A 17,648-nucleotide genomic window follows, 5' to 3' on the forward strand; every position below is an offset into this window, starting at 1 on the left:
TCGACGAGTATACTCGACGTATTACAAATCTTTACGTATCTTCGTACGTCTTTATGTATTTTATGTACATTTGAATGGTTTCGCAACTAAGGAATGCGGATTAGTTGGTATCGACAAAATCCGCATTTCCTTAGCTGTCAGCCCATATGATCCGCATTCCCTTAGTCGGAGCGTCCTTGATTCGAATGTAAAAGTTTCACGTGCGTCTGTATCGAAACCTTCGAAGACTGCACAGGACCTTCAATTTCAATTGCATCCCTCTATGGCTTCCAGCTGGATTCACGGATAAGCGTTGGATCCTTTGAAAGCTTTTCGCACATGTGGAACGTTCGCTTGCTTTTCTTGCTCCAAGTCGGCCATTCTCTTTCCATGTGTACATAAACCTTTCTCCCGTCGAACCAGTTGTCCCGATTTTATTTTCTCTCGACTCGTTACGGTTTCCCTTGACGCTGCGCGCGTGATTTCTCATTGATCGCGTTGCTATCCGACCAGAAAAAGTCGACGATATTGCATCCTCGTTCGCACGTTCACGAATGACAGAAAATACTCTTTCACTTTAATATCTAAAAATCTCGGTGATGGTGTTAAATGCTACAAGTTGAGAGGAATTCGTAGCTTGTAAAGAAAAACGGTTTTTAAAAGAAGAATACACTTGAAGGAAATGGCATCTTCAGTGTTTGAAGCGCGAGTGTTCTTTATCGTTAAAATCAATGCATTAGAATCAAGATCGTCTCCATGCATATCGCTTCGTACATTTTTATTGTACAAGGAATGAAATTCATCAACGAACGATAGCTACGATTATACAAATGATAAATCTTCCTTTATCCAAAATTTCAAACTCTCGCTAACACGATTGAAGTTAGATGAGAAAATAAATACTAAAAATTGGAAGAAGAATATTCCAAGAAAATACTGCTTTTATCCGTGTTAAATACTAATATTCCTCGCTACCAAAATCGATAGATCACTTGCACACGTTCTGTATCGTTTCATAAAAAGTAAAATCTACAAACAAATGACTCGTAAACCCACGATCAACGAGTAGTCGTGATCTCCACAACCTGAAAATTCACCTACATCATCTACATGTGCTCTAACACGACAAAGATGTTGCTATCACTGATAGAGAGCTCTCATAGCGTATTCGAGTAACACGTTGGCGAAATTTTCACCACCTCGAGACTTCGAACTTTCAACTTCAGCAGTGAATTTCGAACGCGACCTGTCGTGTCGTTCCCCTAGGATAAGTTTCCCATTCTTTGGGGGCTCTCGACAAATACTCCGTAGTTCGACGTGTCCACATTGAAGAGGATCCGAGAGCATTTACAGTTGACGATATCGTCCATCGTCTTCGTTAGATTTTTACGATACAGAAGATTCTAACGATTGCAGGTTCTGTTCCTTTCACGACGCTAACAGTCGGCTTCCACGTTTTATCGTCATTTAGATAAATTCTAGCTCCTCTGACAACGTCTGTTAAACCGCTTCTTTGATATTCTACTTCAACGTGTGTACACTGTTTTACTCGGAAACTTCTCTGCTTTTTATCGCAAGATCTTCGTATCAAACTTTCCAAATTCACGGGAAATTTGGAATTTGATTCCAAGCGCCGAACGTCCTGTTCGATTTTAATACTTCAATTACGAGTTTGAAAATTCCATGAAGCAGATGCACTGTTGGATCGATATGCTCTTCTTCGAGATTATGTCCCGGTCGTTTATGTGACAAGAAGGCTGGATAATATTTTCGTACTAGCCGGAGCTTTCTCGTGATGGCTAACGTAAAGAGTCCTTATGACGATTTCGCGTTGAAAGGATCCCGCGGGTTTAACCGCGTTTCACGAAGCTTTACGGCGACCTCGTCAGGATAAACCTATTAGGCAGCCTCGTTTTAAAATCCTCGTAAACACGACGATAATCCAAAACGCGTCCGTCTTGGTTTTGTCGCCGACTTCACGAGCGCGCCTTCTTAGTTGTCTCAAAGGTGTATATTATTTTTCTATTATTTTTGTAGGTCATCTACTTAATTTTTTATAACTTTGCACGCAATTATAAACCAAGGAAGAGTAATTCTCAAATTCTAAAGAATAATTCTTAGCAACATTTTTAAATATCGTATTAGGAAAAAGCAACTTTCTTACCGATCGTTCGAGTAAAGTAGAATCCAACGAATCATGTTTCACCGCGAAAATATGGTTGTCACGTAAATATTTCAATGGTAACTTCTCGCACGAGCGTTTATTAACTCTCAAGGGGTATCACCATCGCGAATCCTGATGGAATGAATTTTTCCACACGCTGTACGTGTCTATCGTTATTCGAACTTCTATCATCGAATCAAACTCTATCAAACGCAATTCATACATAACGAGACAGTGCGAGTAACTCGTTTGAAAATCTTGCAAGTAGGAAGAAATCATCGTCTCTATATTCTGAAGACGAAATGTAAGTCGACAGGTCGAACACACGGTGTATTTCGTTCTGCTTGAATTTGAATTTATCATTTCGCCACCGTTTGCGTATTTGTTTGTTAACGTCAAATAGCAGCGTGCCACGTTATGTACAGTTCGGTATCGTTCGTTAAATCGATTCACTCGATCGGATGAATTTAATATTTGAAAGACTCATGAATCATTGGTCGACGCACGGTTCCATCTGTGACTCTCCTTTGATAGGAATTTCAGCTAAATTAAAAATTCATTAAATAGGAGCTGAGTAATTAGTGACAAAATTGGAAAATATCTGTGAAAGGGAGAAATGCTCTGAAAGAGACTGAGCTTCTTCCGTTTAAAGATTTCAAATAGTAAATGGAAAAAATGACGCTAAATGATATACGTTATTACGTAAAGATTAGGAATCATTTTTTTGATTGTTCTCGTAAGAGACCATACAATATGTTAAGAAAAGCGAGCGATGTTTCTATATGATTTTACACATCAAGATAATGAAGAAATTTCATGCACAAAAATATTGTCCGAGTCACATTTCTCAAGTTAAGAAGAATTTAATTTCGCGTCGAACAAAAGCAGATATGAGTTTCATAAAACAGTGAAATTGTAGCATTCTCAAGCATCTTTTTGATAACACAGGGCCATAATTAATCAGAATTTCAGACAATCCGGAAATTTGGAAATTTTAAGTGAAAATTATATAGATGTCAGGTATCTGATCGAAAATAATAGAACTGCTCGCGATATTAATCGTTCACAATATTAAATCATCTAGAAATTTCAATAGAATTTGTATTTTATTATCGTACATCTGTCGCGACCTTTCATCGATGAACCGTGCTGGCCGCGAATTCTCAACGGTTAAAACACAGTCGGCGATGACAGTCACGTATCGATAATTCGTGAATAACACGCGAAACGCGTTTCTCCGGATAATGACGCCACAACGGGATCATTACCGAGGAACGGGCCGATCCCCGTGTTGCAATTTAAAGACAACTATCTCGAGTCTCGCAGTAGATTTCTCGACAGTTCTGATCGAGGCGTGGAAAAACGAGACAACGAGGCCACGAATGCACCTTTAAATTTCACGAGCACCACGCTCCGAAATAATCATAAGAAGGAGACCATAAAATAAAAAGGATTATAAAAAAAAGAAGGTAAAGAGAAAAGAAAGAGGGGAAAGAAAAGCAGTCATTCCAGCTACTTTTATGCGCAGAAGCATACTTCAGTGGAAATGCTGGCACAATGTGTGCACTGGCACGCCCACCAAAGGGAGCTAAACTCTTCGACAAACAAATGGAACAGCTTCGTGCAGAAAAGTGAAGATGCTGGAAGTTTAACGTTCCTGTAGTATCGCGGGGAATGCTTTTTGACCTTGCATCGAATTTAATATCTACTCTAGCCGACAAAGCGTGGAAACCTATACACATTTACAAAACAAGAACCATTTAATTTGCAGTAGACTTTGTAGTGACAGAATTTCATACTTTAGATGAGAATGTTAGATTATGGTTATACCAGATGTGCGTCGTGATGAATTGTCGTTCGAAGAATATGTTAAGACGATCAAATATACAGAGCCCTCCACTTAGAATCTTCCTTGCTTCTCATGTTAGAAGACTAAATGGTGAATTGAAGATCATAGCGGTATGGGTCGAGATTTTGAGAATTGTGTGTTAACCTTGAAACGTATCATCTTCTTAGTTTCATGATTAATTAACAACTCTATTCTCTGCAACGAAATGCTCTTACAAGTTGGGAAAAGGTAACTAATTTTTGAATTAACACGTACCCTTATTTCGCAACGAAGCGTTTTTCTCTTACACTTCATACGTCTCCATTTCGTGTTATCAAATTTTTCTAGGCAATTTTGTACGCTAGTTCCACCATATCACACGAATATATATTGGACCTAATTAATTAGTACGTAAATGCTACAATTAAATACACTGTAATTATAAAAACAGTATAACATAACTATTTTATAAAAACTAGCAGTGCACTGATTCACAATATAATTCACAGTTCTTGAAATGGAAGAAGGTAAGGTTAATCCAAGCTCCCATCTTCGCGGATGGAAAGACCAGCAATTCCAATCAGTGTATTAATACCGTTCGAAATGGAGGGAGCCGCGGCGGAGGATACAGCCAAGCTTCGTTGGATCATCCGATACACGGAGTCGACGCGAAATGGGAAAGGAAATAGCGAAGGAAAATTGTAGACGAGACGAGTCGCGACAAATAAGCTTGCCACGTTCTCAAGACACAGACACAGATTCTTTACATGGGGTTAAGCTTGCTCCTCAGCATGAACATCGTATCCTTGGAACACACTAAGAGCAGCTCGCAATATCACGAGCTTTCAAATAAGTGCATTTACCTTGAGAAGCATAGCAATGTTTCTCAGCAGTTTCTCGTTTTCTTTCGACCCTTCTTACTTCGTCTAATTCTGCGCGCTCGTTTCGCTCCAATTTTTTCAATGGATAGCTTATGTCTGCAGACAAATTAACGTAAAGGTATCCAGGCACTTACAGGAATGTGTTACGAATATATTATGCGTCTTGTAGAAAATGTTTTGAAATTTCTTTGGAATCGCAACGAGAAACCAATACCACGATGATATTGGTGAGAGTTGAAACGAATCAGAAAATGTTTACAGAAGTTAGAAGATATTTATTACAAATGTACATTCTATCAATCATCAAAGCATTTAACAAGTCAATTATTAATTATATTGTAAATCACGATATTTAGTCAGTCCATCTTTGGCACCAATTATACGTTTAAGACTATTATTCGTGTTATTAGGTTGTCCGAAAAGTTTCTTTCGTTTTATGAGAAAATAATAGACGCACAAGGTTTTTTGTCTTATATTATTTTGTCGAATTACGTGCGATACATTTTTTTCTGTTGGGATAAACACCGCGACATTTCACAGACTTGGTTTCACGTTTGTACGAAGGTGCACTGTTGTAAAAAACACGTTTGCGAAAGAAGGACACTTTCCGGACAACCTAATATATATTAATTTTTTAATACAGTGCCAAGGAAAGGGCACACGCAATATATAAAAGTTTTCTACGACAAGTTTACGAGTATTTTCCTTTTTGTGAGAATTTCCTAAATGGGACGTTGCCTTCACAATGCATTTTGATGGTTTTCAATTGAGAATTAGTGGAAATGGACAGAAAGTGTTGCAAAATTTGTATGATAAATCTGTCCGTAATGATACATTCGTCGTGGCGAGCAATAAGTTACGCGAGCGCCGATTTATTCTCAATATTCCATTAAATTTGTGCCAGCCAGACTTCTCCACGTCGCCTCGTCGATGAAATATCATATGTTTGACGAGTGACATTCTTTGCCTCGTCCATTGATTACCTTTGATTCGTCCATCGTTCTTCGTTGAAAATGTCATCGTGCGAATATTCGACATATGTATTTTAAAATAATGTAAAGCTGTACAAAACGAAAGGAATAACATACTTCAATGTAAAGTTACAGATGACTAAATTAAATAGATTTGCAGTCTGCCGAACCGATAAATTTCGCCATAGTGCGAATCCTCTTGTAAATCTCTGCTATTTCATATCTCTGAGGATAAAATTAATCTTTGTGATGCGAACGCGATTCCAACGATTTGTAACGTTATTACAATAACATGGCAATTTAGATCGTCCGTCCAAATCGAACGCATTCCCGATTAATTCCGCGAAATTTTCTATCGACTATCCGATGAGATGCGCGATTACCCCGTGCTTTGTCTCTCATAATTTCGTTCCATTCTTTCTTTATCGATACCTTTCATCAAACGTTTATTGAAGAAGGACGAAAATCTGATAAATCCTACGTATACGATCCGAAATAAAATAAAGGATAAATATAACGTTTTAAATTCTGACGGATAATAGTACCTATTAAAGAGAATTATGGAAGACACAGAAGATAAACGATTCGGTGATGGAGGATGAGATAAATAAAATTATGAGAGGAATTCCGGAGCGAGGGAAAGTGGCATCGGGAAGCATGAAAAAATATACTGTATATGATGTTACATATGCAGAAGATAAAATTTTCTTTTACGCTCTGCGAAATGAAATAGAAAGAGAGCATAAAAGGGGCATGAGCTGAAGGACAAAGAAACGGAGGTAAAAGGAAATTGAAGGAAATTGGAAGGAAGCAACGTAAATTTGGCTAACAACGAGAGAAAAGAGAAAAGAATTTGAGAAGATAGGCCGAGCACAGGGCGATAAAAATGAAACTTTTGAGTCGCGAAAACTCGGCCAGCAAACTAGTTATTCGATACAAGAGCACAAACAATATAAGTTCTGGAACTATGAAATTAAATTTCAGAACGAACGGAATGCTATGGATACACGTTCATTTATGGAACTGCCTGAAGTCGAACAGAAAATTCGTAGCGTTCTTACGCTACAAATATTCCTTCAGGGTAGCGTTTTTTAACTTAGCTTTTATTGCCACGACGAGCAGCCTTCGTCTTGCAATTTAAATACACGACAAAACTTTCCGGTGGAAAATTTTGTTATTCTTGGAAAACGAACGATGATTAAAAGTAGCTAGTTAGCTACTTTTATAGCACAGTGTTATTGTCTTCTTTGCTACATATATATATATATACTATATATACTAAAGTATTTAATATTACCGAGACACTTCTTTAAAACAAATAAAAAGTTGGAGCTAAAACCATGCCGAGAACACACGCGAATGAAATTGTAGAAACCAGTAGTATAAAATTAAAGTGGCAAACTAGAAAACATTTTAACGACGCATTATGGAGTATACAGACTTCTTTAACACGTTCAGAACCTTCATAGCACAGTGTTATATCCTGAGCACTACATACTGCCTTGATATTTATTGAAAAAAGTAAGAGCGTAGGAGAAAATCGCCCTGGGGATCTGTACGAGTGAAAATATAGACGCTAGTGATACAAACGTAAAATAAAAGCACCATACGAACGAATATCTTAATACAACACAGTATGTGATATATATTACCGTAATATCCATTTGAAAAGTTACAAAATTATAATGACCACGTGTAGAAGCAAAAGTGTGAAAACTAGTAGTATAACAGCATAGTAGCAACAGTATGTTGCGACACGCTGCGGCGTTCACCACACTCCTTAATAAATCCAACAATTTCATTCATTTAATACAATTTGACTACATTCTCAAGGAACATTCTGTTGGCATCCTTAATAAAATTGAAACGAAACGAGCTAGATAAGTAGAGTAACAGCGAGCGTTTCGAGGTATGCAATAGAACGCGCATCAGGAATTCGCGGACATCAGGAATTCGCCGTGTAACCAAACGCGGCTCACACTGCTACAGGGAAAAACAGAACGGGAAACCGCTGTGTGCTCGACACCCGGGCTTGACTAGCCAAGCTTTCCAATTACATTACCACACAGGGCAGAGCGGCCATCAAGCGGAAAGACGACGGAGAATCGTCGGATAGAAAGTAGGAGAAGAGGGGAAAAGTGGCGGAAACAAGAAAGGCGACTGAGTTTCCACGCCATGTGCTTTAAACGCGGCCGTATCCTCGCGAGTAAGAAATAGAAAATTGAACGAGTCTATGTGTCGGTACGATTCTCTTGCTCTCGTCGCAGCGAGGCAGTTGAGATAAATTGGCGTAAAGCAGAGAATGGATTGTTGCTACGTACCAAGGTGAACGTATATAGACGGCGAATGATATCAAGAGTGGCGTACAGTTGAAGTAATACGATTAGGAGAAAGGCAAATATACGAGGGAACGATTAGAGGAAAGGTGGTGAATAAAGATCGAATGGGGAACGTTTAAAGACGGAGGGAAAGCACGGGTTCGGAAAGATAGTTTGTTCTAATTAGGAGCTTGCAGAATCCGGTTGGTAAGCGCAGAAACAGGAAATTGTTCAGACAGCTTTCCCACCTTCCGAGAAACAGATACAAATACTTGCTCGCTCAACCTTTGACCAACTTGCCTTGTTTGTACTGAGTCGACTGACATTGTCAAAGCTCCCCAAAAATATTCAAGCCTCGGAGTGTAGTCTGTGACCGGCCTTTGCTTTAGCTCCGACTGGGCTGCGATGTGTTTCCGAGAAGGACGTGTCAGTAGTTCTGTGTTGCGCCTTGGTTGCTTTGTGCAAATTCCAACTTAAAAATTTAAGCGTATGAATGGAACGGAGATTTTTATTTATTGTAAAGCTCGAAAGATTCAATGTCAGGAATTGGACTGAATTTTTTCTAGAATTGCGTGTCACATTCGGCTACATTGCCGTTGCTAAGTATCTGGACATTTTACGTACATTTTATAGCAACAACGCATGAACGCTCGTGAAATATATGAATTAATGAGCAACTAACAGCTAGAAAATATAAAATAACAAATGTAGAACGTAGTTATTATTTGAGCCTCTCAGAAGCCAAACTCCAAATTTTACTAGTCAAGAACGTAATTAGCATTCAACATCTCAACAAATGTAGGATTTATTTTCATGAGTTTATTTGTTCAGAGATAGTATAAATGATCGCGAATTTTAAGATGAACTTTTCAAAATGATATTTGTAATCTTCACTTTCCTCTGCGTTTCCATTTACGATTTCATCAAGTTCGATCGACGAATTGATCAGTTTCTGTGTGATTCACTGGTCAATGTATAATTTTACCTCGCGATTCTGTAATTAAATTACACCCTGCCAAGAATAGCCAAGTGTTCAGATGCTTTCGAACTGCAGCGCATGTTTTTTGTTTGAGCAGTTGCACAGTTTTAAACGAGTTTAGAGCGGAGAATCGCTATCAAGGTTTGCCTGCGTGCACGTAAGCTTAGAGTAGAGGCAAGACTACACGTCAGAATGGCGAAACACATTAAAGGCGCTGTTTGCCGGTAAGAAGAACGTGAATTTCAGTAACCGTCTAACTAAGCGGGAACCTAACTTAACATTGGAATGGCAGTAACAGTCAAGAAGCCGTATGTAAATCATCTCGAAAGCGTTGAACGCGGTCTATAATTTCTAAGACAATATAACGTAGAGAAGTTTCTTTGGCTAATAAGAAGCTGCTCATTGCGACGTCTAGCTAGGAAGCTGTATATCCGTCACGTGCATTACGGAATGAGGAATTGCTCGAAGATTGAGATCGAGCACCTTCACTTCGGAGGATTACAGGCCCTGGAATTCCTCTGATATATCTCCCCTTTGATGGATAAACGTAGACGCCTACTTTAGCTAGATTGTGTTCTACACTTAGATGGATTTCGTAGAATTTACATACGAAAAAAGTTTTATAAAACATCTGCTTAAAGGGAAAGGAATAAAATGGTAATCGGTGTTTAGATATTAAATGCCAGTTTGTTAGTTTGACGAATTAATTAGTCTGTGTAATTAATAGCTACTAGATGAAGAAACTTCTCTCATGTATCCTCCTATGATTCCAGTGAATTAAGAAACAAGAAACAGTTTCTTAAGGTTTCAATAATAGAAAAAAACAAACTCTTATGATGTCAATGAATTAGGCATTAATCTAAAAGCTGATAAATAAATGGTAAATTCATCTGAAAGCAGCACCAAGTTAATTTCTATATTTAGTAGTAATAAATTCGCAATATATCGTGAATTCTTATCGAATTTCTACACATACGCATGGCTTCTGCATTTCTTACTATTTGTCGGTTAAAAATCGTCCATTTTTAGTAAACGCATTGAAACCACAATGTAAAGATCTCCAATTCCAGCGGTGCTCTCGTAACATACAGAACGCGTTACGCAGACGGTGCAGGTACATTCGCAACTCCTTGCAGAGTCGTGCGCTTGGATACTCATGTTCGCAGAACGCTCGAATTGGGAGACCCTCGGGTACAATGAAGTTCCGAAAAGAAAATAAAACGAAGACTCCGGAATTCCTATGTGGCGTGAATTCATTGAAATCGGAGCGCAGTATATTATTCTGTTCTCATGGAAATATGTCGACAACAGCAGAGCTACAAGAATATAATAATCTTCGATCACTGATTTTTTCCTCTTATTATAATCTATTCTAATATTGACTTTGTTAATACAATAGTTCTATTGATATTTTTGAAACTATATTCCAAAAGCGACTAATCTAGCGGTTTTACAATTAATTGGATGATCGAAGTCCTTAAATTGCTTCAGTGCTGCAGTTTAATTTAGATTAAATGTTCTGTAGTGAGCTGCTATAGTATGATGAGATGAGATTTTCAATTTGGCTTCTGAATCCCTGAAATATTCATTATCAAGTAATACCGATAAAAAGAACCAATTATTCTACTTTCCCAAGTTCCAAATCCCTGAAAATGTTCGTTCCCTTGCTATTAACTTCCCTACATTTTTGCATTTCTAGATCCCATTATTCCCCACTTTTTATTATTCAATTCTTGCTTCTCTCTATATTCTTAAGAATCTTTAACTGTACTCCGTTCAACGAGCCGGGTCAGAGTGGAGGTAAATAAATGACTGGCACATTCATAAATTTCAGATATTGTGTCACAAATCCGAGAAGTCAAAGTAAAAGCTTTAACGACGACTCACGTAAATCCTCTTTTTTTTTTACGTGGGTAAATCCTCGCGGACATCCCGTCGCCCTCTGAAAGGCAACGGGGTAGTGTCGGACTCAAACCGACCAAAAAACCCCACGATGGTCATATCCCGACGTTTGGCAGGAGCGTCCCGGGGCCTCTTTCGAATTACTGCCGGGGCAGAAAATATAATTTTTTGTGTTCACCAAGCGCAGTCGGTAGGACTCGAACCTACGCTCCCAGAGGGAATCTGATTTCTAGTCAGACGCTTTAACCACTCGGCCACGACTTCCACACGTAAATCCTCTCCAGCAAATAACTAGCTACAGAATGTTATTTTCCCATAAAAGTTATTTAAATACAGTACCATGTTGACAGAAAGAATAATTGATTTTTTCATTTTTTAGATTCTTAAATTCCAGCAACATCGACCGCAAGAATCGATTTCCCTATTTTCTGGATTCATAGGTTTCGGAACAACAAGTTGCATGATGCAAGGATTTCGAAGCAACTTCAATCATATCACGCGAAATTCGGGACAATAGAAACGACGAGGCAACTATCCGAGACCGTTGTAAACGATTGTGTAAGTTGCCTGGTAATCGTCTTAACAACTTCAAAACGGTAATTAATTTTCATAGAACGACGGGCGTAACGAGTTTCTTACATAATAGGGAGTCCGTTTTAATTATACATCATCGTCTGCAAGTTGCAGGAGCTCTCGAGTCTTCTAGGATTTCGTAAATCCATTGGAATACATTAAACCGAAACAATCCTGCTGCTCCTCTGGAAGAGGAAACGAATGAAATTGAAATTGAATCTCGTTCACCGTTGAAAACAGTGCTAGTGAGTTCCGCGATTATTTTCTCAGAATGACGAATTTTCCCAAAACTTCCTATTAACTTGGTCCATTCTTCCACTTATTTTCTTATCCTTTTTTAAATTTCTCAATTAAAGTTAAACTGGTCTATTACCAGTGCACAAGATGAGTACTTCTTCGAGACGACGAGAGTTCGGCCAACTACTTGCTTAATTCTCTGTTAAATCATGGAATTTAATCCGGCGCAAATTATATCGAACGGCTAAAGCCACTAACTGCAAACGATCTTCGATAGCTGGCTTTGAACGAATACCGTTCCGTCGTAAAACTTAGAGGCAAGAAACCTTATGATCGATCTACATTTGCTACGGAATTGCCTAGGGAAGTATGCGAATACTCGAAGAAACCTCTTATGAATATATATTATGTGTCTTATACGAAACAATTTGAAATTCTATTAGCGCTATAATGAAACACGATTATCATGATCATATTGGTCAAAGGGGCCAATTTGAAAATGTATATAGGGGTTAGAAATTGAGTTAGAGTTTATAATGCGGGCAGTCTTGTCTTATTACGGTGCTAATAAAATCTCAAAATGTTTTACACTCGTATAACACATATGTTAAGAGTTCAAATATTTTCCCGAGCCACTGTACGTATTTGTAAAATGAATGCGTTAAATTACCCGTAGCTTGACAAGATACGCGGTAACCGAATTTTCGAATGAATTTCTGAAAAATTTTAGCCACCAGAGAAGAAATTAACGAGCCGAGTTGCCTCGTCCTTCTCCCTTTCCGGCGAAAAGCGTTCATCAACGTTGAAATTAAAATTAAATTCTACTCACCACACGAACGATATAATACGAGAAATTTTGGATTTTTGGACTCATTTAGTTTGTCTTGCAATGCGTTAAATTACCATGGAATTTAAAGATCGGTCGATTAAAATTTTCTTCTTTCATAATAACTTTGTAAGTTAATAATACAACAAGCTAACATTAAGCATCGTTCATAAATCGTTACCAGCAAGTTCTTTTCGCCGATGCGATGGAATTGTTTTCTATTATAAATATTACAGTTATAAATTATAAATAAACTGCGGATGTATTTTATGTATTTTTGGGAAATATCGTGCTGCAAAAAATACATATAATAAAAATATAACATCCTTTGCAATATTTAACGAATGACGCAAATTACTGCTCGGGTTCTATTTCTTCATTGATATTTACAAAAATATGAGTTTACACATCCGCGGTTTATTTATGAACAGGTAAAAATCCAACACTTTGATACCTCGTAAACTGCTCCAAGGGGCATGACCAGGCAAGCGACCATAAGATCAGCGACAGCCAAACTGACGATCAAATAATTCGCCACTGACTGTAGATTTCGCTCGAGCAGAATCGCTGCTATCACGAACAGGTTCCCTGGAACAAAAATTTGTTTTAGAAAATCCCCCAAGTACTCCATCGCGTGAAGATCGAACAAACATTCCCTGAAACAGCGACTTAAGCTTTCCGCATAATTATTCGTATGAAACTCTAAATCGTATGCTTTCAAAACATTTCACAGTCTGTTTCATCAGCATTGAAATAGGCGACGTTATCAAGATCCTCTACCTACACGATTTTAGCGCGTGCTTTGAGGTGGTTCGCTGCAACTTTTAGGTTCACCGGGAGTCGCCGTTTTAATCATACATCCGGTTAGTTGCGCACGGTCCTCGGAACTCGCGTAAATAATTCATAAGCTGATTACCAAGGAACCCCGAAAAGCACGAAGCTGAACGATTCTCGTTTCATTTTCAATGAAAATTCCACATATTACTTTCTTCGGTTAATAATTCAGGATAAAAGATGGTCGCTGGTAGCAGATTTTCCGGATGCGTAAGCTCTTCGAGTAGATTAATCTCGAAAGTGACGGGGGTGAGGGGAGTTTTTGATAAATAGATACACCGATAGAGATGGTAATTTATGTGTAGTTTAATTTTGATCTGTTAAAGCGTTAAAAGATCGATTACAGTTCCAAGCAGATGCAATAAAAGTTGATCAAACTTGGTGTGTTGTACTACCTTGTAGTTGAAATTCGATTGTCTGGTTTGAGTAAAAATTAGGGGCAACATTTCTTAATTTTCCTTATAATTCAATTTTGAAATTCATAGCCTAACTGTATCGTGCGAAGTTAGTGGTGTGAATGAACTAAAAATATATCCAAATAATGTTGCAAGTCAATTAAATTATTATTGAGTGGCAAATCTAAAATTCTACTTACGTATCGTGAAACAAATTATTAAAGTTATTTATAAAATAACAATTGTATTTTACCGTATCATAAATCTAGCCTAACGGAACTCTCCAACATTTTCCATAGATAATGATATGGCATCTTGCTCGTCCTAGCGACAAAGTACCTAAAATTTGACAATTTTCAAGCTAAATTCCCAGTCAACGTCATCAATCTTCGTTATCCTTTGAATTTCACTTCCACTAGCGAGTAGTGGTTACACTCGTGCTAATTATCCGCAGTCAGTGGCGAAGGTATTGCAGGTAGCATCCATTTGTCAGCAAACGGTGGACGTTCAAGCAGAGGCAACTAGCTTGTTATATTCTGTAATTAGTCTTTCGACGCTGTCGCCGCTTTGAAGGTTTAGCAAACGTTTTGACAATCGCATAATCAGTTTATTCGTTGGCCAGGTAGCGAAGCGAGCCTTTAAACGAAACAGACACGCCAACACCATCGTTCTGCGAAAACGATTTGCCAAACGCGTCCAGTTTCGGCCTGTCTTCCTATTAACGTGACGGTTTTTGAAAAATTAATTTACAACGTTGGACGACGCGTGTCGATCTCTGTCAGAGCGAACATACAACGAGCAATTGACGTAAACTCGCAGCGGAATAAATAACACGCGCTCTCTGCGAAACGTTTATTCGATACAAAACGCACACGTCCGGAATATTTTCCAGCAGAATTCGTAAATTTATCTATCGTTTGCCAAACCGAGAAGAATCGAGAGATCGGACATTGTCCCATAAAACGAGGAATTTGAAACGGCACGTTCTTCCAAACTTCACGCCTCATCGATCTTCCATTCTTCTCTCGAATCACCACGAGTGCCACGAGGATATTCACGCGCGCGCGAATATGATTAGATATTTGTTCCGTATTTATAATTATATTACGGATATATCTATGCATTTCTAGGAAATTTGGAAACGCAACGTTGCACAGAACGCGCGTAATGTGAAAAAATATATAAAATATCAACAGCATCTAGTACTTTCCATAATACTTGATACATAACACAATTTTTTACCAACGTTCTACTTTTTCGATAATGTTTTCGAACATATGAATTTGCATAAAAGCCAGAAGACTCTTTTATAATTCATCGAAGTTCGACCCAATTATCGCAGCAGAGTAGATTGGTTTCTACGCTTTCTACGGAGTTTGAATCAATGTTGAAATTAACAGTTTCCCGTGTTATAGGCATCATGGCTTGCGTTACACGGTTTTCACTCCATTTCGACCACTCGTGCTTGTTAATAACGGCGCGAGTACTTTTCACGTCCTAACGCAGTAATTTTCCACGGTAATTTGCACGTTTGAATCCTTTTTACGATCGTCGATTTTTTTTCACGTTGGTGGGCGGGTATAAAGTAAATCGACGTTTATATCACGAGAATCGTCGATTTGTAACACGTGTACATCGAAAAAGTTGCGTCGAATCCGCGGATCAGAGGGAACGTAGTTTCACTGCACACGCTGTCTTTTTTTTTCGCCCTCCCACATTTTCCTCTCGTCGACTTCGCGAACTAAATTGTTCGAGCGACAGAAAATCGAGCCTCGAAGCCGTCACAAGCACTTTACTGCACCGTAAACTCCAGACTCCGCGTAAAGCGTTTAATACGAATAAATGAACGGTGCTTGGCGAGGAGCATTTTTAAATTAGCGGTCGCGTTCCGGTCGTTTGCCCTGAAGATGGTGTTAAACTTATCCTTCGTTTCGTGGATATAGTATAGTGCGCGTCAAAATTTTAGTCAAATTCGATCGATGAGAGACTATTTTCTTTCTCATTTTAAACCATAGCGCGATCGTAAGCTCGGTAGTAAAGTCGGTAAAAGGTCGCAAGCTTCGGGCAAAGATCGTGCGAGGATTGCAACATCGACGAGAAATTCGTTTAAGGGCTCAAGCAAGAGATCTTTGGAAGATCGTACGATTAAAGTCAAAGTCTCTTGGAGATTTTAAGTCGGTACTTTATTCTTTTTTAAGGTTACGAATTCGATAGAAAAAAAGTAAGAATAAAAAAAGAATAGGTTGAGGGCTTTGCGTTGTTAATAAACGTAAACTTCTTTCAGAATCCATCGAAGATCATCCAATGAATATTACAATTCTTAGCTTTTGTGGTTGAGACATCTTGGGCACATAATGCTTCTTTGTGTAACATTAAGAAACATTAATTTTTATCGTATATTAAGGAATGAAAGTATTCATTTACATCATCTGTTAAGAAACATTTATATGCTTATAGTTTATTTATTTGTAGTTCTACGTCGAGCTGAACTCGACATCGATCGTTCATTTTGCCTTTCGAATATGAAATAAAGTGTTTCGTGCGAAAACTTAATTTAGCAGAAATATATTAATCTATATAGACACGTTATCGATCATGGAAATGTATAAATAAAAGCAAATAATTATGAACAGACTCCTGAATAATTGCAGTTGATCAATTTCGTTTCTAGAAAACTCACATAATCATTTTTCGATTCAAAACTCTATCAATAGCATCTACCAATTCGTTGCGTAATTCCAAGTGAAAGAAGAACAGATAATTCTAGTGTTAAAGTGATTTTCAAATTTTAGATCATCTCCGCTCAATAGAATTTCACGCTTTCACCGTTTCATTCTTAAAACTAGTCGTTTGAAAGAGGTCTCTTCGCAATCACGAATTCATTCTTGATCTCATTGCTCTCCAACCTCTACGTCTTACTAAATAAACCAGGGAAATACACTTTCCATCTTTTATCCCGCATTCATTCATTCGTAACGACGCTTCTCTTCGCTTCGTACAGCTCTTTTCTGTAACAAGGAATTCGTGACGGTATCCAACGTTCGTTAGAAGCATTGAACCGTGGTCGTTAATCGCAGTACAACGTTTTATTATAAATGAATAGACGACACACCGCTTTCACTCGAGAATACAAGATGCGTGACGCGAAAGCTCAACGTGCACACAAGCTTAAGCGGGATGTTCGTGTTTCTGCTTTCAAGGCGAACTGTACGAACGCAGGTGGAATACGTAAGCCGGTACCACCTGTGGTCGAGAGCCATTCTTCTTAAATTATTCAATTTCTCTCCCACGGGATACGCGGCCGCACGCATCAATGTTTTCGATCCACGCGGTTGCTATTGCAAAATAATTCTTTTCTCTTTACGATACGTTGCTGTTGCACTTTACAGCTACTTTCACCAACCTCTTACGGTACGCGCTGTTTCCCCCCTCCCCTCCTCCTCCATCATTCTATTACTATGAGCCGCAAAATAGAATTGCGCGATGATCAGCGAAGAGAAAACCTCAACCTTCCAGATGGTAATCGTAAAACAGTGGAAAGAACGTACGAGAAATCGTGCAGTCGAGGTGATGGTAGGGGATGAAACTGGGATGAATGCTGACTAAAGAAATGGCAAATGGTGATTGTCTGGAGGAAATTCGAGTTTTATCTTCTCGCGTTCGATGCTCGAGTCAAAAGTCATTCAAATTCAGGTGGAATAAGAGCGGCATGTCTAACGTTATGTATGAGAAAGGCGATTCAATCCATGGCTATCTTGATT

The 17,648-nt window shown here is 38.4% G+C and overlaps 1 protein-coding gene and 1 non-coding gene across 14 annotated transcripts in view; both read right to left on the reverse strand.

Moving 5' to 3' along the window:
• The window catches only part of LOC122574085 (5-hydroxytryptamine receptor-like), a 157,966-nt gene that overhangs the window by 19,915 nt on the left and 120,403 nt on the right, over positions 1 to 17,648 (reverse strand). For all 13 annotated transcript variants that reach the window (XM_043741219.1, XM_043741212.1, XM_043741213.1 and 10 more), the window contains one exon: positions 13,113 to 13,246. In XM_043741219.1, coding sequence (XP_043597154.1) covers positions 13,113 to 13,246 — 134 coding nt within the window. The remainder of the gene's footprint in view (positions 1 to 13,112; positions 13,247 to 17,648) is intronic.
• Trnas-aga lies at positions 11,205 to 11,286 on the reverse strand. Its single transcript has one exon. It is a non-coding gene; the product is annotated as a tRNA-Ser (tRNA).

The sequence above is a fragment of the Bombus pyrosoma genome, linkage group LG13 (genome assembly GCF_014825855.1).
Source record: "Bombus pyrosoma isolate SC7728 linkage group LG13, ASM1482585v1, whole genome shotgun sequence".
Lineage (NCBI taxonomy): Eukaryota > Metazoa > Arthropoda > Insecta > Hymenoptera > Apidae > Bombus > Bombus pyrosoma.